We start from the raw sequence: 24281 nt of genomic DNA, 5'->3' as shown, positions 1-24281 counted from the left end.
AAGCCGGTTGCAGAGGAAATGCCGGAGGGAGAAGAAGGGAGAAGTCTGCTTTTTTTTACGACACCTGCTCCTGGTGGACGATGAACGTGATGTCATCGCCAGGGGCCACGGCCAGCATCTGGCCTTTAATGCCGACCTTCAGCCCTTTAGGGGGCAGCAGAGGACAGCTGTGCTGTTTAGCGCTCTGCTGTTTGTCGAGGCCTCCCTCGCAAGAGTTCGATATCACCTTCCTGTAGCTGAAACACAATGGAGAACAATGAAAGAAAAAAAAATGCTAAGCGACCGTAAAAACAAGCTAACAGCTAATATCCTAAGTATTATAAACGTCTGTCTGGTCAAAGCCACTCTGGTTTCTGCTACTTTCAGACTTTAGCTAAGTCTAAGCTACTTATTGTCCAAAAACGCATCAGGAATTTGACCTTAAGCTGTCTCTGTCGCTCAGTACAGAAATAAACCCTGTACTAAAAATGTTCAACTCATTCAGTAATTCAGTAATATATCACCACTGGAAAAAACTTAGTCCGGGTACACGGCATCCAAAACAAGAAGGAATGGTTGTCATATAGAAAGACATTTTAAAAAATGAAGTTGTTCCCCCAGAAAATCAGGAATTAAACTTTGAGAATGGAAAATATCTCAAAATAAATGACAGAACTACTCCAGCGCACTGATTAATAATAGACAATTAAACACTAAGTGATGTCATTTATTGCTCAACATTAGCTAAACAAACAAAAAAAACACATCATGTAAAAAAGAAAATCTGATTTTTTTCCCCCTTTTTTGCTTCAAAATTTGAGTTGCTGCCACTAGGTGTTGGTCTCATTAACATGAAATTAGGGGTAAAAGAACAACAAACAAACAAACACAAGCTTTTTTTATTAAATACGAAACGTACCCAGTGCTAGACTGGTAGTTTTGTCCGAGGTGGCAGCTCTCTGGGGGGGATTCGGGATCAAACCAGAAGTCTGGGAAGCATCGATCGCCCTCCGTGTAGGAGCGCTCAAAGCCGTAATCACTGCATGTGCACAACGGTTAGAGGCACAGTTACAATCAGAGACTTTGTTTTTGTGCGTTTCATTTTTTCTCAGTGGCCCGCTCACCAGATGAAGTCGCTGTCGGTGCACTGGCAGGGCGAGGCGGTGAGAGCCGAGGTGTAGCTCTTTCCTTTCACGCAGAACGCGCTGTCCTTCCGCTTCCTGAAGGTCCGCTCTCGTCCCATAATGCACTTTTCCCCCTGAGGGCGACCCGAGCGCACCGAAAAACATTCACACGAGCTAACACGATAACGTTTTATCTCCACTCCTACATCCTCAAAAATAGTTTAGATGTCAGAAAATCTATTAAATAGCTGTATTTATAGGGGGAAATAAAACAAATGTTGTGTTCGTGGCTTTAAGTGTGATTTACCTGCAGGTCTGTGAGCTGCCAGGACTCGTAATCCAACTCAGTGCACTGACGGGGGAAAGACTGCCTGAAGTCCACTTTGACCAGCTCCCAGTCTGACCTGTAGCTGATGTGGCCAAACACACTGAAAACACACACACACATTCAATATTATTTACTGTTACTTCAGGGCAGAGTGGTCTTTATCTGTCCTTCCATAATTTAGTTTTTATTCATCAATAATTAAAAAGTATCAAGATAAAAAGAAAGAGCTTCAATAAGAAAACGTACGATGGCGTATTTGGGCCGGTGTAGATAAGAAAAGCAAAGAATAGAGAAGTACCTTTTGAGATTAATCAGTAAAATTGTCTAGAGAGAAACTTGGACATTTCTGAGCTTGGAATGTCAAAAATTTGCTAGAAAAAAAACTACAATTTTGAGATTAACCTCAAGAAATTTTCTAGTGTTTCAGAAGTCAAAGGTTTTCAACTTTTTCTCGAACATTTCTGAGACTAATCTAAAATGTATGAACTTTTCCCAGAAAATTTTAGACTTATTTTATAGTCTTTGCACAAAGACACAAAAGCAAATTCATCAATAAAAGGTTGTTGCCTGGCTACCGGAGTACGCAGAAATAACACTGAAAAACTGCAAATGTGAACATTTTCATTTCTGAAATTATTCTCAAAATATCTTGAGTTTCTTCTGTCAGAAACTCAGAAATGTTCCAAGTTTCGTCTAGAAAATTTCTGAGATTAATCTAAATATTTTTTGGCAGAAATTTACACTTGTTTTTTTTTTTAGTCCTGTCTACAATTTCCCTGATAAAATTGTCATAAAATGATACCACTCAGCTCCAGAGTAATAAAGCCTCCCTGACACACACGTGGCATCCCTCCACTAGATGGTGCTGTTCTATAATCCAACACAGGCCCTGTCACCATTCGGGAGCTACAGTAAGCTGTCTTCCCGTTGCGGTTGCAGCGTTGCTTCTAAAAACAGACTGATGTGACTCAAGTCAGTGACTCCAGCATATGTTAGTCTGCCAGCGGTGGCCCACCATCACCTTGATGAGGAGAGCAAAGCAAGCATGACTAATACCGCCTGCACTGACATCGTTAAAGACGACGTGATGGATGAGTTTCTGTCGACTCATACCAGCCGCTTCCTCATTTCCTCTCCTGTTGCTGTCTGAAAATATTCAAACCCCTTGAAACCACAAAAGCAACACAAAGTAGGAAAAGCAAAATCCAGTCTTTCTGTTCTCGCCGCTCTGGTATAAAGCCGATTATGAGTTGAGAAAAAACTTCTTCCTCACAAAATTGTGCCTCATTGATCTGGTCTATAATATAAAATATGGATAAAACAAACGGATGCTTGTGGCTCTGACGTGACATTAGATGAAATTGTTCCTGCATACTTTGGCAAGGCATCGAGTCTGTTGCTCTGCTATCAACTCACTGAAGTTTTTACTCAAATTAATGTACATTAACTGTCACTCGCTGCGTTTCCATTACACATTTTGTCTATATTCTGCTGATGTTGAAAAAACACAATTTTACAGTTGCGGCGTTTCCTTTAAATAAACGCAGCTAAATTCACGTGATTAAGTTCACACAATAAGTCATTTAAAAAACATGGCGTACCATCATCCTCTAACCACTTCCTGTTTTCTTCTTTGTGGTTTTCGCCAGTAGTAACATCTAGTTGTTGATCATGTGACTCGTGTGAAGCGGAAACACCGTTTCCATTGCGGTTTTGCAAAAAACCAAAACAATTTTGATATGACCACAAAAAAACAATCACCTCATCCTAGCACCAAAACTTTTCATTAAAATACTAGAATTTTTCCATTAAGCAAATTTATTTTCAAATTAATCAACTACATGGTCAATGTAGGTGAAATCAAATGGCTCAAGTGATTTCTAGAGGCCCACATATACTTGCTAATGAATTCCTAAACTATGCTGACTGCCTTCTTCCTTCTCCCGTCCAAATCCGCTCCCACACAAATTAAAATTAATTCGCTCCAGTTTTTAAAGCGAGACTTACTGCTTTATCTGATTCCCACCAGCCTCAGTTAATTTAGCATCTTGGTGCTTCAGTGGTGAGTTGGCACTTCAGAGCCTCTAGAGCTCTGTCAGTTGACAAACAATACTCCGAAGAGAGCCGAGCGAAAACAAACTCGACGGCCATTAACGGATCGTCTCATTAAGGAAACACAGATGAAAAACGCCACCGTGGGTTGGGTTCTTTTTCATTTTATTTTTTTTAATGGGGGGAGCTTCTGGTGCCAAAAGATATCGGATGCGGAGGCGCTTCAGAGGAAATCTTTCTGGCGAAGAAGTTCCTGCAGGAGAACGGGGAACGAAGAGTGAGCTGGGATAATGATCTGGCGTGTTTCTGACACATTGTTTCCATCGGCGTTCTTCGTCTGTCCGGTCTTTGATCTGACCAGCTGTCATTAGTACGAGAGCTGGATTAGCTCTGCTCTGCCACCAACACCCACCCTCCCCTCCACCTGTCCTTGGTGCTAAGTCACCGCTCAAAGACTTCATTATGGGATGGCAGACTGTGGCGTCAAAAAATCGAAACTCCATGGTTAAGAAATAGAGCCAGGCTAATCTTTCAGACAGGAGCTGCCCTCAACTCCCCTTCGACCCTATCTCTCCAGAGCCAGATGGGGAACACACATCTGTGTGTGTGTGGGTGTGTGTGCGTGTGTGTGTGTGTGCGCATTTCAACCCATCAACATGGGAGGTAATTGTGAGTGAACCTATATGCCGAAGCCTCTTGTCCTCCTGTCTCTGTCGGTGTAAGAGTGCGTGTGTTGGTGTGTCCTAGTGTTTGTGGTCTTCTCTTTGCCCTTCTCGACAGATTACAGCTGAAAGATTGGCCTTATCTGTGAACCTGGCCGTGTAGTCTGAGATGATGTGACAGGTTTCACTTCAGTTAACTTTCCTGATGGAGGGATTAGCAAAAAGGAGGAGATGCCAAAAAAAAGAGAGAGAGAGAGAGAGAGAGATATGAGGTCTTGAAAGTTTGACGTTATAGTCTGAGGATGCTTTCTACTGAATTTCTGCCAGGTTGTCAACGCCAAAGGATTGTCAAGAAATCAACCATTTTAGTAGTAGAATATGTTGCAAGTCTTGCCAAAGATTTGGGTTTTATGTTATCAATCTAGCTCAAATGTAGAGGGGAAATAAAAAGATTACTGCTAAAAAGCCATAAAGTTTTCACACCTGATAGTCTGGTAGACTTGGTTTGATTAGGGACCAAAATTGCAACATTTGCTACATTTTAAGCTGATGCGGTTCGCTTTCAAACACCACCGTGAAAGACAAAACCTGTTTCCCTTCTCGCCTGTGGTGGTGCTGCACCAAGAACCACTGAAGGAAACAGCACAAAAACGTCAGATTTTAGTGGTTAGGGTCTCTCTTTTGTCTCTGGTAAAAGACCAAAAGGCTATTTCTCTTGCCAGTGTTAGACTCGCTATTTGTTTTGGCTGTATTTACCCAGGATTCCCTGCGCCATCATCCATTTCCTGCTTTTAGAGCACTTTCCCAAAAATGTATCTTTTGTTTCCCTCTAAATATTTACGTTTGTCATGGTAGAGCATCACCCACAAATAATCTGTCGACACGTAGATTGTGTTTAATCGACGTTGAGGCCCGTTGATCTAAATAAGCGGCTTTCTGTTGAAAGTGTCCAACAGATTTGAATATTTTTTTGTATCTCCTTTAGCCTCCTGCTCACTCTGTGTGTTGCAGAGATAAATAGCGGTCTCTGTCCAGCCCGTAGGCTAATAGCTAAAATAAATGGACCTCTGTGTCACATCATATTTATACACCAAGGAAAGTAAAAGTCATTAGAAGTTTTAAGAAACTCCAATTACCATTGGATTTGTTCCCTGCTGAATAAATATACTGGACCTAAAAGCCAGATGTAAAAATAATGTTCAGTGTGAGCCTAGGATACTGGCTCCTTAAACATGAATTTAAGGCTTTTTAGCCATCTTTACTTGGAGCTCCAGTAACTATGGAAGAAACTGTATTTACAGTGCCATGGGGAAAGTACACCCCCAATCCCCTTCATACCATTCTCCTATCTGAAAAATGTTCAGTTGAAATGGGAAGTTTATATACCTCAAAAAGCAGAAAAAAAAACATACACCTTTTTTAAACACCTTTTCTGAAGTTAAATCAAACCAAACATCTCTTGTTTTAGATAAATTTGAATTACCAACATTATTTGGCTAAATGCCACAATGAAAACATATGTCAGAGATTTGTTTTATTAATGTCTGACAGATCAAAAGACTGATATCTCTCTCAACAGTGTGGCGTTACCCTTTTCAAACAATTATGCGCAAATATAGATATGATTGGAATGTCCAACCATCATAGCGCTCAGGAAAGAGACGGTTCCAAGTCCCAGAAACGAATGTATTTTGGTCTGAAATGTGCAAATAGACTTTTGTGGATGAGGCTATGTCACCATCCACAGTAAAACCTATTCTCTAAAATGAGCTGGTCAGCGAGGAGGAAGCCAAAAAGAAACACACAAAGTCAGATTAAAGTTTGCAAACGCACACAGGGACAAAGATGTTCATGTATTGAAACATGTCTCCCTGGTTTGATAAAACTAAAGTTTAGCTGTTTGGCCGTAATGACCATCATCACATATGGAGGCAAAAGCGGGATGCTTGTGCCAACCTAACTGTGAAGTATGGAGGTGGCAGCATCATGTATTGGGGCTGTTTTCTGATAGGAGGAGCTGGTGCACTTCATAAAATAGATGCCATCATGATGAAAGAACGTTATATAAAGATGAAGCAACATCCAAAGGCATTATTCAGGATGAGAGTGGAGGAGATGTGGTCTCATGTCCTGACTTTCTGGGATCTGTTGCTAAGGAAGTTTAGGATCCACTTACACCATTATCTGCCACGGCCCGGTGACTGCTCTTACAACTGAAGTGTTTGTCGGAAATGCCCATAGATATCTGTTCAGATCTGAAAATCTGTAATTATTCATGGGTAAGTCATTGTTGGGAATCGTGTTTCTGGTGAGGCTACAGTAGGCCTGTCACAATAAGCAATAAATCAGTTAATCAATCAACCACATGAAGTATTATTAAAATCATCTCAATAATTTCCATTTGCATGATTTAACTGTTTTTCTCTTTCTACCAAAAACTGGACGACAAACGTCTTCATTCAGGTGATTTAGTCCATCCATCCATCCATCCATTTTCTGTTCTCCCTTTGTCCCTAATGGGGTCGGGAGGGTTGCTGGTGCCCATCTCCAGCTACGTTGCAGGCGAGAGGCGGGGTACACCCTGGACAGGTCGCCAGTCTGTCGCAGCAGGTGATTTAGTCTCAAGTAGAAATTGTTTGAAGAACAATTTTGCTTACAGAGACTTTATGACTCATTTTATTCATTCCTGTTGTTTTGTCTATCTATTTTGGATATTTAAAATGTCTTCCAGCTCCAGTGTTAAATGTTTGTTAGAATTTAAAGCTTACTGATCTTTGAGAATGTGTTCTTGCATTATTATGGCATTACCACTAAATTATATTAATCGGTTTCACAACAACATTATTATCGTTTATCGCGATAACTTCTGGGACGATTTATCATCCAGCAAAAGTTGCTAAAGAGGCTAGAGAGGCTAATGTAGCTCAGAAAATTACCTTAAGGATGAGCATAAATCTGAGCATACCCTTAGTATAACACTTCATGTTGCTCTAAAGTGTACCATTTACCCTATTTAATATGCACAGATCTGCCGTACCTCGCTGGACGTTGCTGGCTGGCAAAGAGCCAGCATGGAGAAACACACACACACACAAAAAAAACAACAACAAAAAAAAAAAGCCCAGATCAGATCTGGTAAAATGTCAGAGGGGAAAGAAACAGACAGGAAGGAAGGCCATGAGGCTGATTGGGCTGTTTTCTCCCTTCAACCTCCACTGTAATGGCAATTTAGAGGTCAAGACAGAGGAGGGGGGGCTCTGAGGGGAATCGGGTGCAAGAGCGGCTGCGGTTAGCACCACGAAATTGCTTGCCCCGCTCCAACAAATCGCGAAAGAATCGCTGTGATGGAAGAGTAACTTGAGCCCCCTCCTTAAGCATAGTTTGCAGCCTGGGAGGTTCTGTCAGATAACTCATTAGAAACGAGCAGAAAGCAGAAAGTGTGAGGAAGGAGAGCTCAGGCAGACAGCGTTTGGCATTGCTGTGAAAAGAACCTCATAATAACCTTTTAGCATAATGTTTTTCAAGAGCTCTGACAGAGAAATGCACCTCTGCCTCTTTCTGTAAAGAGGACACGTCGACGGACTCCCAGACCGCAGAAAACCGAGCTTTAAAAAAAAGGAAAAGCGAATCAATATTTTTTTTCTTCCAAACCAGCTGAGGTAAGTTGGTATACGCTGTAAATTATGCAATGATCCTGCAAAATAAAAGAGAATATGATTGAAAAAGGGAGAGCTACACATGGAAAACCGTATGTTTATATATAGAGAGAAAATACTCCGTTGTGTTGGAAACACAAGCAGGAACTCGTCAAATTTCAGTATCTTAGTCAAAGCAAGTCTGTTCCACATTGATTAATGTCTCTCGGTAACAGGCTCTCAACCAGATTTATTTTTTATTTGTATTTTTTTGGGGGAAAACTTTATTAACTCACGTCATAACCAGAGTTTCGTCTCCTGGTTCGCTCAGGAGTCCGTCGACGAACACAGACGTGCTGGTGAAGTTGTGAATGTTCCAGGTTCTGCCTTCATCAATGCTGAACCTAAGGAAAGAAAAGCCCATATCAAAAAGAAGTTTAACTTTTTATTGAGAAACATGATTAAGACGCTTTTGTTAGCTTCAGAAAGCACATATCTGTGCCGAAAATCCTTTTGGAGAAAAGTAGAAGGATGTTGCAACTATTTCTTTCCAGCTTGTACTACAGAAAAACATTTAAATAATAGTTAAATAGTAGAGGTAAAGGCAAATATTTCAAATTCTATTCAGACTTGTGTCAAAAACCTTTTAACTTCAGCTTTAATTCACATTATTTGACATAATGCCTGATGGAAGTACCGGAAATAAGAAGAGTTCAAATGAACTTTAATCACTATCTCTTGCAACAACCAATGCAATCCGTTCTGCATCAGAAGAGCTGATTTCAGAAAATGTTCAACCTACAGAAATTCGAACAAGACAAGTGCTAAAGGTTTCCTGTATCAAAAATCTCAGAAGTGAACAAAGGTCGCATCAAAACGTAGAAGTCCCAGAGAAAGTGAGGTATAGAAAATTACACAGGGATCTTTTATCAGTTGCGAATCTACACCCAAAACTCTGGATGAAAACCAAACTCGTTTTTCAGGGGCTTCTTGGATCAGTGAACCATTAATGTTTCATTTTTGCTCTGGCAACAGAGGAGAGCCAAGGGAAGACCTTCCAATCAGGTGTCAGCACATTTCGTCATGGCAATTTAAAAGTATTTCCTGTTCTTTCTCTAAGAGAAATTATGTTTCAAGTCGTATTACTAAGCACTTTCAGAGTTTTACAAGTTTATTTTAGGATAGTACCATGGTTTGTACTGTAATGAGGGTGACCAAGGCCCTTTGAGTTCCTCAATAACCTTCATTGCCTTTTAAAACGGGGCTGGTGATTAATTTTCCCCAAAGGTAGCAATGTGTGGTTCTGCTTGTTATCAAGAGGCAGATAATTAGTGGATTGCAATGATTTCCAAATTATACTTTGCATTAAACTCTAAAACGTTGCAACTGATAAAATCCAGCACAGCATACCGAGAGCTGAATCTTCATACTGTCTTACTCTGAAGTTAGTAAGCAAGTTGTCGTGTTTTACTGCATGTTCAGCTTGAATGATCCCTGAGAAAAGAAATTAGTTTACTTTAACTTTAGTCAATATTAAATGTACCACTTAGGAGTAGGACTGTACAACACTGAGAAACTGGATAGTACTATTATTCCAACCAAAACTCTCTGTCAGTCATGCCTCGTTTCCATAGAGCAGGAGTCTCAAACTCCAGTCCTCGAGGGCCGCTGTCCTGCAACTTTTAGATGTGCTTCTGCTGAACCACACCTGAACAGAATAATTAGGTCATTAGCAAGGTTCTGGAGAACCGATCTACAGGAGGTGATTAAGCCATTTCATTCCAGCGTTTTGTACCTGTGGCACATCTACAAACTGCAGGACAGTGGCCCTCGAGGACTGGAGTTTGAGACCCCTCCCATAGAGTGATACGGCACGGGTCACTGCGGTTCGGTAAGCTACGTCATGGCCCGCAGCAGTCTGGGGAACGTTTCCACCAAAAGTCGGACGTTGGACGGTTGTGGTTAGACCCAAACGTCTAACTTTATGTCTCATCTTTGTAACAATCAGTGACGTTTTTCAGTCCATCAGTCAGTGGACTGCATTATGTGACACCAGAAGCTCCACTCTAATCGTACCGTACCATTGACCTGAATGTTGTGGTATAGAGACACTTTTACAACAGAAATATAAAAAATAATGCAAATCCAAATAACGTCGAACTGTGCCTTAACGCTCAGTTGAAACAATGCCTTAGTATCTTAGTCACAGTAGTGAGACTCCATCCAACAGGATGAATATCTGATTATCATGCAAAGTGTTCATTCATGAAGACTGGAAATATCAAACCAAGACTGCATTTTAATCAGTCCTTAACTGTTGTTGTCCATGTGGCAATGGATAAAGTTTCTATTGTATTCAATATTCATAATGTGCACTCCGATGTAGTGATGATGACCAAGAAGTTCAAAGTATTTGTTTAAAAAGTTCACGTCTTATATACCAGTTGATTTTCACTGGGTCTTTATAAAAATGCATATTTCCATCACAGCAGTATAGAAAGTAATATCATACACTCAAAATCGGTTTTAGAAAAGTTTTCATCCACATCAGACCACACAAATCCACCCCGAACGTTGGTTTAAACATGCCAGACACATAGGGGGCAGCGTAGCGCAAAGCTAAAAGCTATGTCAGCCAATCACAATCCTTCAAAGCAACCACAACCTTTTGTTGGGAATTAAAGATGGTTGTAGGAAGTTTGTTTGTTTGTGTGGACAGATGTATAGGGTGAACTACTTTATACAACCTATTAGAATATAAAGTTAATAAACACAAGACGACATTGAATAAGAATCCCGTCAAAGCAAGCATGTGGATATATTAGCACATTATTTGTTGCAGACTGTGATGTGAATAAAAATTAGTTTTCCCAGATGTCTGGCTACATGTGGACTAGGCCTTAGAATGAGGCTAGCATGGAAAGTCAGGCTTCTAAGACCAAGCTATCAGAAGGTGTCAAACCTCGGATCCATTATAAGGGAAAATCTCCAGAAGACATATTCTAGTTCCCTGAAGACCATCCGTGTTCTGGCTAATTATGAACAACATAGTGGGGTCTTCATCCAGCCTGTATACACTACAAGTTAAAAAGTTGCCAAAGCGGGACGTTATTTTTATATAATTTTTTTAGCATTGCATCATATCATGTTACTTTTGATCATGTCAACCCAAATGGAGAATCCTTAGCATCTGGATGCGAAGACCCTACAGGATGTTAGCACGATTAGGTTGTGTACGTGGTTCTCAAAGGTTCTCTTTGGGAGTGACGAGGATGGAACAGGTCAGGAATGAATGCATCAGAGGAACAGCTCATGTGAGATGTGTGGGGAGATAAAGTGAGAGGCGTCAAACTGAGATGGTTTGGACATGAACAGAGGAGAGTAGAAGGATACTGAGGATGGTGGGAGACCTACAGGAAGACCAAAGAGGAGATTTAAGGATGGAGTGAAAGAGGAACGGAAGATAGCTTGTGAGAGAGAAGAAGATATAGAAGACAGGGTTACATGGAGACAGATGAAAAGTTGTGTACATGACTATTCTGTGTATCAAAATTCAGAAAAGTCCTCATGGTTTGAACAGAAAATGTCCTTTTCCTTGATTCTGACCCCAGTTGACTGAATACGATTGAGGGCTTAGAAAACACATGATATCAGAACACGGCTGTGCAGGCAGGCGTACCCAGTTTGCTATTAAATTCCTTTTTTTCTTTTTTCAGAAAATAAAACAAGAAGAGCCATCTGCTCTCCTTTAGTCACCGTGCCAACAATTTCAGCTGTCGACAGTGGCAGTAGCGCTGAGTAAGTGTGACTGCGTGATGGAGAGGGATCAATGAGGAATCAAGCAGCGTCTCGCTCACACAACGCGGCTGTGTGTTTTAATGACGCTCTTACCGGGACGACAATAAGATAATCAGCAGCGAACGCGCACAGCGAGGGGAAGACAGCACAGATCAACAGCTACTGAGGAATCAGTCGCAAAGCCTCATTATGCATCAAAGAACAGCTGAATCTAACCACGTTGGAGGTCTCTTTTCTGTCAACACAACCTGTTGGGCGCTGAATCCGAGGGCTTTGTAATTGTTTGAATTACCGCTCAGGTGTACGGATGACGGAAATTGGTTTGGAATTACTAAAGCGCTTCTGTTTTCGTTCTGCCTCTATCTTCCTTCGGAGAGAGAGACATAGTGAGAGAGAGACACAGTGATCCCAGAGACGGATTAAGAAAAATGTTATGTAATCACGAGGCTTTGATGGGCGAGCCTTTAACTTAAACTCTGAGTAAGATCAGTCGGATGCTGACGAGGTCCAGAGAAGCTGTTGCCCTCGCAACTTTGTTTAAATCTGTCAGATCAAATGGAAAACAGCAACCTAAGAAATGTCTCTGTTTTCTTGCATTCTCAGGTCTTGATTTGACTTCAAATTATCAATCATCCGTTGGGCAAGAATCACTCATTATCTCAAACATGGCAGTTTATTAGCTAGCTAACAGCGCCGTACATCAATGCACACTGATCTTATAATCGGCTTTATGCTACAACGTCGATTCCATTTCGACATCTCCCAGTAAAACGACCACACATTGTGATGTAATTTGGGGAAAGAGAGATGATGAGTTAAACAGACACAAAGCAACATGTAAAGATAGAGCAGCAACAAAAAAAACAAAAAACATGACAACATTTCATACAGGCTCACTAAAATTGGACAATAATAGATTGGAAAAGCAATCGCTGGTCAAGTGATTGTTCTTCCAAGCACTTGGAAAAACAATTCCAAGTGTTTGGAATCATCAGAATTTGACGGAAAACATGGATCTCACCTGAATTACGCAAAAAAAATAAATAAATAAAAAATTCAGGTGAGGCTGGTGGTGGTGTAGTGATGGGATCACTTCTGCTAAACTGCTAATTTTGGAGCTAATTTTTCAATTAGCCCTTTAGCTAGCTCTGAAAACATTTAGCACACCCAGCTCCCCCTAAATGAACTTTGACACATACTGTATATTGCAGAGTGCTAATTTACGTGGCTGCTTTGTAATCTGTCAGTTGAACAACTTCGACATCTGTGTTGAAGTTTTGGTTACCGACTGAAGGATTCTTCAGACAGTTGGCGGTTTACGCCACCAAATAACGTTATTTTAAACGACATACAAAAATAAAATAAAACACAAACAGTAGAGAAGACGTAAACCTACATACAACATCTCCAGAGTCGTAGTCTTTCGAGGGCAGATATAATTTGATTTAATGTCACCGCTTAACGCTTTAGCTTCCACTAAATCCTGTTGGGTGTAGTGATGTAGCATTAGCAGGACTGATGTTTACAATTAGTGCTTTAGGGTTAGAGTGTTGTCCTTTTGTGTTCTTGGAGCTAATGTTTACGATTAGTGCTTTAGCGTTAGCACAATTAACATTTTAGTTGCAGTGTCTGCCTCTTGTTCAGCGACCTTGAAGAATTAGGGTCATTCTGAAGGTCGGGTCCATCACAGTACAACAAAGGTGTATCTAATAAAGTGTCAGATGAGTGTATATCAAGCCCATCAGCTTTTCAAAAGCACATAAAAAGTTTATATGTGTGTGTATTAATATGCACAGCTTAGATTTGCTGCCGTTTGAATTAGCCACACAAAATGATACAGCATTAAAAATTTAGGAAAAGTTTAATACACTGTAACAATCAGCATCTTAATCTCTGGTACTAAAGCAGCAATCATTCACGGTAATTAACCAAAATTAAGTTAATGGCACACCGCTAGTTTCCCAAATAACGCTACATCTCGCCGCATTAAAACCACATCAGCCTGAAAAATAGAAATCCGTCACGTCGGAGGGAACCTGGGAGGCCTCGGAGCGTGGAAAACGCCTTTAGATGGGCTGCAAAACAATCGCTGACACCGGGGGCGACCGCCAGTTGGAGTTGCAGCAATAACAAATGATCCACTTTACTGAGACTGCGAAACAGTTTCAGCTTAAAATAGACGCAATAAATCAGTTTGAAAAACCCTGGAAAAAAATAAATAAATCTGCATTCCATGATTAGCTGCTGTTTTTTCTTTTTTTTGGCCTCATCCAGAAGCTCTTTAACAGAGCCGTTACACAAGAACACAGATTTTCTGAGGCCGGAAATATAAAACAAACAGCTCTTTTATGTCATGTTATGTCATGGTTAAAATCAGGATTATTTGACTAATATTTGAGATTTCCCTTTGGGTGAAATGTTTCTGTCACTGCCCGTTTAGAAACGAACGCCTTCAGAGGTCAGGTGAAAGACTGAGTCCGTCTACAGGGTCATCTGAACCAAAGCTGTGCCACATCCTTCTCATTACATCTCTGCCTTTGGGTTTTCATCATAGCGTTCCTCTTTAAGGGCAAAGAGATAGCATCCTGTTAAGCTTGTGATAGCCTGTGTGAGAAAGAGTGACTGTCGCTAATGGATTCCAAGACTGTAGTGCTGCATTAGCTTAGCAGAAATTTGATTAGTTTTTAAATGCTAAAAGGAGAAGGTACGTAGCACAGGTGGGGGTCACTAATCATAAACAGTAGCTCCGCTAACTACAGCAACACCAACACTGTATTTAGCTTAAGCTAAATCTAATGCTAAGGCGCTAACTTCAATTCAAACTATATTTGTCTTTGAAAGACCACAACCCTCGAGCACCAATTACTTCTGACAATTTACTTTATATGTTCCATAATGCTCTTAAATATTGTATTCAAGTTCATATCTTCTTCTGTCCATGTTTATTTTGTTGCTGTTTATTGGGGGGGGAGAGAAAGCAGGCATAAGGAGAGGAAAAGGTCAGGCTTCACCCACTTCAAAATAAAAGAGGGAATATAAATGTAAACTTCACATCTGTGTTGAAGTTTAAAAAGTCAAACTTCAACACAGATGTCCAAGTTTATTCAATAAATTAGTTTAGGAGAAGCTAAGTGCGCTAAGTGTTTCCAAAGTCAGCAAATACGCTAAAGCGCTAACTGAACTCCGCTACTAGCGAAGTGTGCGCACCACTGGCAGTTTGTAATGAAATTAAAACAGCAAGTAAGAGGTAATAAATAGTTGGTGTAATCTTACTTCAGTATCTTGAGGGGAATAGAAGTGTCCTTGATGGCAACAATGACTCCACCATGGTCCAGATACAGGATGTGATGCTCCTCTTCAAACACCTTTAACAGGAAAACATTACGGATTGGAAGTTACTTTACCAATGGAAACAATTCCGTTTTTTTCTCACGATCAGCTTCGTAAAGCACAATTTGTATTTTTTATTTATTTTTTTTTTAGCTTAAAAGAAACCCAAGTAAAAATTGGATATTCGATCTATCCAGGTTTCTCCTTGGAGTACAAAACATAAAAAAGTCAGGCAAAACATGCCGTACCTGTCTCCATGTCTTCCCACAGTCTGAAGTGATGTACATCTCCTCCTTATACTCTACGAGTTTGGAGCCAAGGTTACCTGAGGGAAGATGAAAAATGCAGAGCTGCATCAGAAAGAGGGGACTCCCGAAACACACAACAGAAACAAAGTCAGAGACAGAGAGGAGAGACACGAGGGCTGAGAGAGGCAGGTCTACAGAGAGCCACCACACAGAGCAATACAGCAGGATTTCTACCTCAGGCCATTTTTTATTCATTTAGTTATCCTCCCAACAAATGCGCACAACTTTCAGGTTGCATCTTGAAAATCGACAGACACCCACGTTCTAAAACTTCCATTTAAATTTCCGTCTGTTTTTCCAACCGTTTGAGTAAATTCAGGGGAAAATAGGCGTATAACTTTAAAAGAAGAAAAAAAAAACTGTTTTAATCTGAAAGGAGACGGTTCCACTCACCAGCGCCCATGATGAGGCCCGGAGCCGAGTCTTTAGTGTGGACGGTGCCAGAGACGTAGGGATTGTCGGCCCAGCGCAGGTGGAGGTGGAGATGGCAATCCGGCTGAAGCGGAGCAACAGGAAGGACGGTAAGCCAGCATATCGTAAACTTCAAAGTTTCATTCGTAGACAATCAAATTTCAGCAAAGACGGACATCTTCGCTGGGCGGTTCTGCCGTAAAAAGGAAAAGAGTCTGGCTCTGTTGACCTCAGCCTCAGGGAAACCCTTGATATTAGCTCGTCTTTATGCTAGGTTGCGCTTAGCGGTGTTTTCCCCATCCGGATTTCCTTCTACAGGCAGTAAGATTAACCATCTTCACGCCGACAGCTCATTAATCTCCGGAGCCGATCTCCAACAGGTGGGAGACAAAGGATCGAGCCTTACAGTTTTTCTCTCGATGAACCGAGGCGCCGTGCTCCGCGGCGTCACACAGGCGATATGTGTCGCGTCAGCGCTTGAAAATGAAGTCTTCGCTGTGCCTGATAGATGTGGAGACTTACATCCAGGACAGCAGATATTTTGCAGAGCAATTTTGTTTGAAGTATGGGGCGAGCCCATTGTTATGACAAGGTCAGTATCAGAGATCTGGCGTGTGTGTGTGTGTGTGTGTGTGTGTGTCTTAAAGGTGGTATACGAGCGTCAGGCTCATATCTGCACCTGCCTTCATATTTTTTTTTTAGCAGATGGGAGCGATGGTTCAAATAAAGGAGAACACTGGTGCTCCCCTCTGCCTCCCGGCCAGGTGTGATGTATTGGGCTCAGAATATGGACGGGGTTTGGGTGGAGACGTATGGCTCTTTGCTGTCTAACCTTGCGAAGCTGCGACTTTGACAAGATGGATGGCAAGAGTCTTGTGTGCATTCCTCATACTGCAGCACTCATCCTTTTCCCCTTTATGTTCAATGCAGAGATGGAACGATTCGTTATCGATGTCTGTATCTGCCCCGATGTTGAAAAAAAAGCTGGAAAATGGAGCACTTACTACTTTGCAGCTGACTGGCTTGCCGTTCATGTCCGTGGCGGGCGGGGCCAGGGGTTCCCAGGTCCGCCCCTTGTTGAAGGTGATGAGAGTCGTCACTTTTCCGTCGACCTTCTGATTGGCAAGGAAGACGCCTTTCACCCCACGCACCTAGGAAACAAAGTAGATGTGCTACATGCTGAAACAGCTGGGATTCCTACTGCTAAGCAGTGCAACAATGCCTCTCTGTCTTTTTAAACACCATTTCAAGGAAAAGATAGTCCAGATTGGGGGTGCTGTGGTGGCGCAGGGGTTAAGCACAGCCCACATAAAGATTCCCGGCCTGGTGACCTTTGCCGCATGTTTTCTGTCTCTTTCTCTTTACCCACTTTCCGGTCTTAGCACTTTCAAATAAAGGCCACCAGAGCCAAAAAAAAAAAAAAGTTTAGATTGATGGGTGGTAAAGAGTAGGATTAAACAAGTTTATCTGTAAACATAAAATAATAATACAGTAACATTTGTAGTAGCTGCTACTACAAATATAACAAGTGAAGTTTAATCTAGACATTCTGCTGGAGTACAAGCTCCAGTTGTGCTGCATTTCTAAGAATAAGTGTGTTTTATTACACACCAATTTGTGGCATAATTGGAACTAATTGACGTCGACTATCAACGCCTAGCATGTTACAAATATTCTGTCCTTGACAACAGCTTCTTAGCTACCGTTAAGCAGGCATGTGAGGAGATGTGTAGCTTAACATACAGATCCTGAACTCCTACACAAATGGCAATTAGCTTCAGCAGCGACCCCTGTAAAACTTTTTTTTTTTTTCCCCCCTGGCACTCCTTTACTGATTAGCTGCTATTTCTAGTGTGATAAAAAAAAGTGGAAAAACAACACTGTAAGCTGCTTAAACCGTTTATTAATACTGCCTCTCAAGCCAAATGAGGACAAAACAATAAGTCGGATATTAAAGCCAGGGAGTGTTATGAGTGCGAGCATTTGGCCGTTCACTCACAGATTTACGGTTGTTCGGTCATTTCATTGGGACGCCTCCCAGTTGCTCTGCCAGTGTGCAATAAAACACACTTATTCTTACAAATGTACCACTTTACAACCTCAGTGAATATCCTAATGCTAATACTGTAAATTTATGCCTTTAACGATGGAGAATGTTGCATTTATTCTTGCGAATATGCTACCTTTCAGGAACCGACAACATCCGAGCTTTTTCTTTTAAATGTGTGAAATTAACTTGAAGATTTCTGAAACTGGCTCATCCACAGCCAGTTTATTATTGTTTTGTTTTTGTTCTTTCTTTTATCTTCCATTCTGTCGTGTTGCTGGCAGCGTGGAATATGGTTCACTAACTGGAAGCTCTTTTTGTTAAAGCTGCAATTGCTTTTTGCACATTTGCAGAACTTTTGTTGTTTTAGAACACTATTACGGTACTTAGCATGCCACTGTCACACAGACCTTGGTCTGATAGGCCTGGGATTTCTTCAGGGTGAAAGAAAACATTGTCTGACATGTTAGGTTTATTGTTTTTTTTAACCATTTATCTGAGGAAATCCCAAGCCAAAGGTTTAATTCCACAAGAGCTCAGGGTAACATTTTCATCTCAGGTTGTATGTATTAAGATACATGCAAGTTATGTATTGCAGGGTAACTTCAAGTTCAAAGATCTGAATGTTCTTAAAGGGCCGGTTGTGCCAAAATGTATTCAGAAAACCCATTAAACTGTTAAAATGCCATTAAAATCTGTTTGTTTCAGCCTTCAATAAGTAATTCTTAAAATGAATATACATCTTTTCACTCTGATCTTCCGTCCAGGATTCCTTGATTGTTTTTGTGGGTTGTTTTGCAATCAAAATCCGAGATTCTGTGGCGCTAATTTAGAAATATTTAGAAGAAACTTTTATAATATTTACGCTAATGTATGATGCTAAAGGTGCCGTATCAATCACGGACTACAACTTGACATCAACTAAGGCTGAGGCAGCAGTCAGGTAAACTCAATGTTTCCTGCCAATTCGGAGAGAAATTTGCAGTAGAAATCTGAAAAAAATAAAATAAAAATGTTGGAATCTGTTGATTTTGTGAGTTTTTCAGATTTGTGAAAACCCAGAGGGACTTACTGACGTATTTTGGCATGTAGAGGGCCACATTAAAAGCTACGGCGGGCCAGATTTGGCCCCCAGGCCTTGAGTTTGGCACATATGAATTAGGTGGTCTGTGAGTGTTTGTTAAATGGGTTAATAGTCCCAACTCTGAAAACGTTTGAGGAACACTATAACCCAGCCATAATAATAAAAAGAAAAAAAATCATAGAGTTCCACCTCCTGTTTGAGTAACACATTAAAAATAGGTTTAGGAGAGAAAAGTATATTACATTTTACTAGAAATCCCCAAAACAACGGTCTGAAAGCCTCTCCTACAATAGATAAATCCCAACGAGACCAAGTACATCAGTGGCTCTGGGCTTTTAATGGGATTTACTGATAGTAAGATTAATGAAGGGAAGTGTAAGTATTATCCCCTTAAATGTGGCTAAGTGGTTCGTTTACTTATAACATCATCAGATGCTCATTTTGTTTGCTTAGGACTCGGGAACACCGTCACGACGTTTCCACCGGTTCCCCGCCAGTGGAACATCTGGCTTCATTTGTGTTCATAGTTGCAACTTATAGATTCAATCACGAAAAAATTAATTATTAAGGAAGAAAACAGAGGGAGAAAAAAAAACACACAAACACATTTGTCATTTGTTACGGAGCGCCTCACCTCCAGGATGTCGATGAGGACGTTCTCCTCCGGTTGCTTGGTGCTGCGGACGTTCTCCAGGATCATGGAGTAGTAGACGCCCTGCGAGTCCGACTGGTACAGGTTGTACGTGTCTGACTGGTACCACTCCTGTAGGGCCAGGAACACCTGGCTCTCGTCTGTGCTCACTATCTGAACATCCTGCAGGATGCAGGAAGGGAGAGAGCAGGAAACGGGTGAGAAGAGACCCTTTTTTTTTTTTTAATCGGCGTAACAACCCCAGGTTAAAAACTTTTACTCCACAACAATTTGGAAAAAGACACTCTCTCATATTGCCCGCTAACAACGTAGACACTCCAAGCAATAACAGATGCAATGAGGTACTGAAGAGGTCAGCAGGATGTGAACTCTGCTATACGCCTCCAAAAACATGTAATATTGGTTTGACCTTCTGAACGATATCCTGCTGGACGCCCAGACTGAGTTTGGTGCCCTGAAGAATAGTGTCTTTTTTACACTATTTAGGTTGCAAATATAAAAAAAACAACTGAAACTATGACCACAACTTTACGCAATAAGTCACAGGTGGAACTCTCACTAACGCTACAATCAGTTCCGCTGCCACAAAAAAGTTAAAGTGTCTACGTGTTGTAGTGCCATTTCATAGCACAATCAAGTAACTATGTTACTTTCAGTTGTTATAAGAATGCTACAGATATCAAACATGACTTAAAAGAATATAAGGTTGGAATTTAATGCCTTAAAATTGGGCCTCTGTCTCTTTAAGAAATTTCTGCTCTTTCTGAAACTCCGCCTTCAGGAAGTCATCACAGCATGGCTCCTCTATTAACCCTTTAACAACATTTTCAACAGCGTTGCACTGAGAAGCAGCTCCTATAAGGAAGCCCCACTAATGTTCAATCAGGTGTTTGCTAATGATGCTAGCTAGTTTGAAGGAGCTGAGCGGGAGGAAACGAGGAGGAGCTGCGCCGAGAAGGCGGGGCTAGGCCCACCTGGGCGTTTTGCACAGCTGAGTGGTTGCCACGGGAGATGAAAGGATTTCTCAAACATGCACGAAAGAATCAAGGCAACACTCCAGGTACGTTTTTGATGAGAGAATAACATTATAACACAATTATTAATTAAAGTCAATTTTACGTAATACCTTCCCTTCAAATAAAATGTAAATTCAAAAATACTTTATTGATCCCAAAGGGAAAATAAATGTTGTTGTTAATACAAAACTTAAATAAAAGCTTATTGTAGATAGGAAAAGTAAAAAAATGAAAAGCCAAAAAGAAAATACACAAAGAAAAGCAGATAACGCAACCCAATAAAAACAATACCAGTGTCAGCAAGAGGATTTGAAGAAAAAAAACAAAATAATGAAGCGCTTCAAAATGTAAAAGAAAAAAAAACGCAACAACCATTTGGCAGCTAGAGCAAACTTGCTAAGTGTACTTGTCGGTGCTCTTGGGACTGTGAGGAAAACGGCTTCATCACTCATGAAATAATGTAGCAGCCACACAAGGGCGACTCAGCACTTTCTCTGTGTTACTGATTACATTACCATACCATCTGAAGACAAAACCACCAGCGTGCGGAGGGAAGCTCCTCCGAGGGTGTGTGTAATCATTAACACTCTTCCATCTTGATTATAAAGACACACTCAGGCTCAATTACCTCTAGATTTATTGTCGTTCCGAGTGACGGAAATACAAAAACAAGGGGCCGCGCATCGATCTTCGTATTTAAGAACGTAACGTTTCTGATTCAATTAGCGGCTCTGTTGCAAATTGCGTGCGACGGGATTATGACAAAACGAGCAAACTGAGAAAAACGATCGACGTAAAGAGGTGTTAATGTTGAGAGCTCAAGGAATTCATGGGAGTGTTCTGATCCCAATCCAACGCATTAGAAACGCCGGTATAAACTCTATACACACTGATTATGGTTCTGATCCTTTTTTGGGATTGTTCACTGATTACGCAAAGGATTCATGAGGAGGATATGAATCGACTGTAGGCATTTTTAACCTAAAAACGTCTGTTAAGAGGTTACTTAAACCAAAACAGTATGAAATGACAAAAAGGTTGCCGTGGAATATTATATATATTATATATATATATATATATTAATATAATATATCTTGCACTTTTGAAAGCCGAGAATTTAAAGCCATAAAGAGGGTCAGCTGGATGTGAAGCAGCTTCACTCAACGTGTCTTATGGCCAGGAAACCAGCGGCCCTACAGTTTTTACTCCTCAGATTTACCATCCGAACTGAACTTCAGTCTATGTCGGGCCAATTTTTTTTTTTTTTACAGACAGTCGGATTGGGCCTGGGTTTCTGAGGCACGATTAGTAAGCTTACCACACGTCCACCACAGTTAACACTAAACAAGAAATAACGTTGCGAAAACATCTGAGTAGGTATCTGACCCTGTTGAGGCAAGAACCTAAAGTCCAAACTGAAACAAGCAATGTGCACTGCATAATGACTGCTAAATGCTGCTGGCTAGTCTGAAGGAGCTGACTGGGTGGAGGGGTGATCTGAAGCTTGGAGTCTGCACTAGGTCCACCCAGGAGTTATGGACAGATGAACCTTTGCCATTGGAGGTTATAGGATTTCTCAAACATGCATGAAAGAATCACAGCAACTCTCCAGGTATGTTTTTGATGAGGGAATACAAATATAATATGAAACTAAAAAAAAAAAAAAAGTTGGTTTTACATAACACCGCCCCTTTAGGAAAGAAACTTTTGGATCGAAAGACATAATTGACTTCATAGTAAAGATATGACACTCAAATAAAAGAGTGAGTTCCTATGAAACCCCATAAGGAGTTTTTTGTATATTATTTTAGGAATAAAAACCTATGGGTTATGTAATAGGCCGCTCTGTTTGATGCGTCGCCCTCCTCTTCCAAGTCCCCGTTCTTCATTAAACGCCGCTTCGCCGCGGTTTACGGCTGACATCCTGTCTCATTTGGCGGCGCGGAAAGGGACACCGACCCGCAGCTCCAGCTGCCTTTTGACATTCAGTCAGCCGCGCCGCCCACCGCGCCGCAGAGGAGACAACGTAATCCGTCGCTAAAAAGATTCGGTCGAGGCGACGGAGTAAAGTCAACACACGCATATATAAACCCGCGAGGCTGACGCCGATCTGTGTGAATGTAAGCTGCAGAAATAGTTTCGAAAGACAATCTTGATGCCAGAAAGCTATTGAAATGACTTTTCTTTCTCCTGTAGCTCCATGCTGAGGTTCAACAGCTTAAAGCTGAGACTTGTCAGTGTGACGCAGCAATCCTTCATCAGTTTGCTGACTCGTGACTGTAGCTATAAAAAAACTACAAGCATTCAAAGAAATGACACCATGATACATCGTTTCAAAACTTTCTACACTTTTAATGAGAAAGTTTGACTGAAAAACAGAAAAAATCTGTCGGAGGGAACGTTATAAGAAATAAACAAACATGCAGACACTTATCTATACTATAGGTCTGCACTGTTAGCTGATGTTAAGAAGTTTGTCGTGTAAAACTGAGATATTTAGTGTTTAGAGTTTTATTCATCTTAATTCATCTTTATTCATCATGCTTTCATCACAATAAGCAATAAACCAATTAATCACAATCTAATCGTTTTCATTTGCATTCTTATGTAGTTAACTTTATTGTTATCATTGAAAAGCCGTCACTTTGAAAAATGCTGAATATACTTCACACACAGCATAATGTAGTTAGTTTGCATTTTTGTTATTATTCTCATCATTTCTTTTTTTTTTTTTTTTTTTTACAAAAGTCCTAACTGGCAGTTTTGCATGATTTTCCTTTCTGAGCATAAAAATTCACTTTGTTTTGTTGAGACTTTATGATCCATTTTAATTGTTTGTCGTTTCGGTCGTCTTGCTTCTTTATTTTAGATATTTAAAAAGTGTTAAATGTTCTCTGGAAGTAAAATGTACTGATCGTTGAGAATGTGTATTTGAATTATTCTGCCCTCATCGTTATATTCGTTGAAAATGTTTTCAGAATGACAGTATTATCGTTTATCGCAAAGATTTCTGGGACAATTTATCGTCCAGCAAAATATGTTACTGCAACTCGCCTAAATTTCATCTAAAGAAAAGTCATCTGAGAACATGATGCTGCCACCGCCATGTTTCATTGGAGGTACGATGTTTAAGTTTGTAGTTTTTATGTCAAAGATGACTGTTGGACTTGGAGATAGATTTCATCAGGAACGTTTTGGCTTTTTATATTTTTATGGCTCTTTAGATTATTTTTGCTGTATTATAAGCTCTCTGCAACGAATTGACTGATTCATAATTTCAACATGCGTTACAATGGACTCCAGCCTATTTCCCCGTTTGCGACTCAGTCGTTGCAAATTCATCTATTTGGTGACTTTTTTTGTGGAATATGACTGCAAATGATTCGCACAAATTTGTCTTATTTCTACTTTTTTTTCAGTTTTTTTTTTCTTAGAGCTAAAATATTTGAAAGAAAATGCAGCTCAGGAATCTGAAACATCTGGGCACAATGCTAGTCGACGTGCAATTGGCTGGCGTTTGTAAAGCAGCCAATCAAGGAGCGCCATTTATCTTCCTTGGCACTGATTGGCTGAACCCCCAAGAGCGGAAATAAGGAAGAACCTGTGAATCGAGGGACGGAGGGAGGGAGTGAGTAAGAACCTGTGACCGTCTGTTAAATGTAACGTTGCAGTTTTGGTTAAATAAACCATTTAAATCCTAAATCTGTCCTCTGCTCACTATTTCAGTCAGTTGCTCTCAAACAGCTTCTGAAGTTCTCTGCTGCAAGGCGCAGTCTGTGATCAGAGGTAAGGATTAGTGCCTCAGCAGGAACATCTGGGTTTAGTTCTGGGCTCCCAGTCTCAGAGCTTTACTGG

General features: G+C 40.7%; 1 protein-coding gene across 4 annotated transcripts in view; it reads right to left on the bottom strand.

Annotated features, from left to right (window-relative positions):
- sorcs2 (sortilin-related VPS10 domain containing receptor 2) overlaps positions 1–24281 on the bottom strand; it is a 311820-nt gene that overhangs the window by 9611 nt on the left and 277928 nt on the right. For all 4 annotated transcript variants that reach the window (XM_028038669.1, XM_028038670.1, XM_028038671.1 and 1 more), the window contains exons 9-18: positions 19393–19572; positions 16632–16778; positions 15610–15712; positions 15157–15233; positions 14852–14943; positions 8077–8184; positions 1411–1531; positions 1104–1237; positions 899–1018; positions 65–236 (exon numbers count right to left, since the gene is read on the bottom strand). In XM_028038669.1, coding sequence (XP_027894470.1) covers positions 65–236; positions 899–1018; positions 1104–1237; positions 1411–1531; positions 8077–8184; positions 14852–14943; positions 15157–15233; positions 15610–15712; positions 16632–16778; positions 19393–19572 — 1254 coding nt within the window. The remainder of the gene's footprint in view (positions 1–64; positions 237–898; positions 1019–1103; positions 1238–1410; positions 1532–8076; positions 8185–14851; positions 14944–15156; positions 15234–15609; positions 15713–16631; positions 16779–19392; positions 19573–24281) is intronic.

The sequence above is a fragment of the Xiphophorus couchianus genome, chromosome 14, assembly GCF_001444195.1.
Source record: "Xiphophorus couchianus chromosome 14, X_couchianus-1.0, whole genome shotgun sequence".
Lineage (NCBI taxonomy): Eukaryota > Metazoa > Chordata > Actinopteri > Cyprinodontiformes > Poeciliidae > Xiphophorus > Xiphophorus couchianus.
The sequence above is the reverse complement of the archived record's forward strand: the minus strand, read 5'-3'. Positions and strand labels throughout refer to the sequence as shown.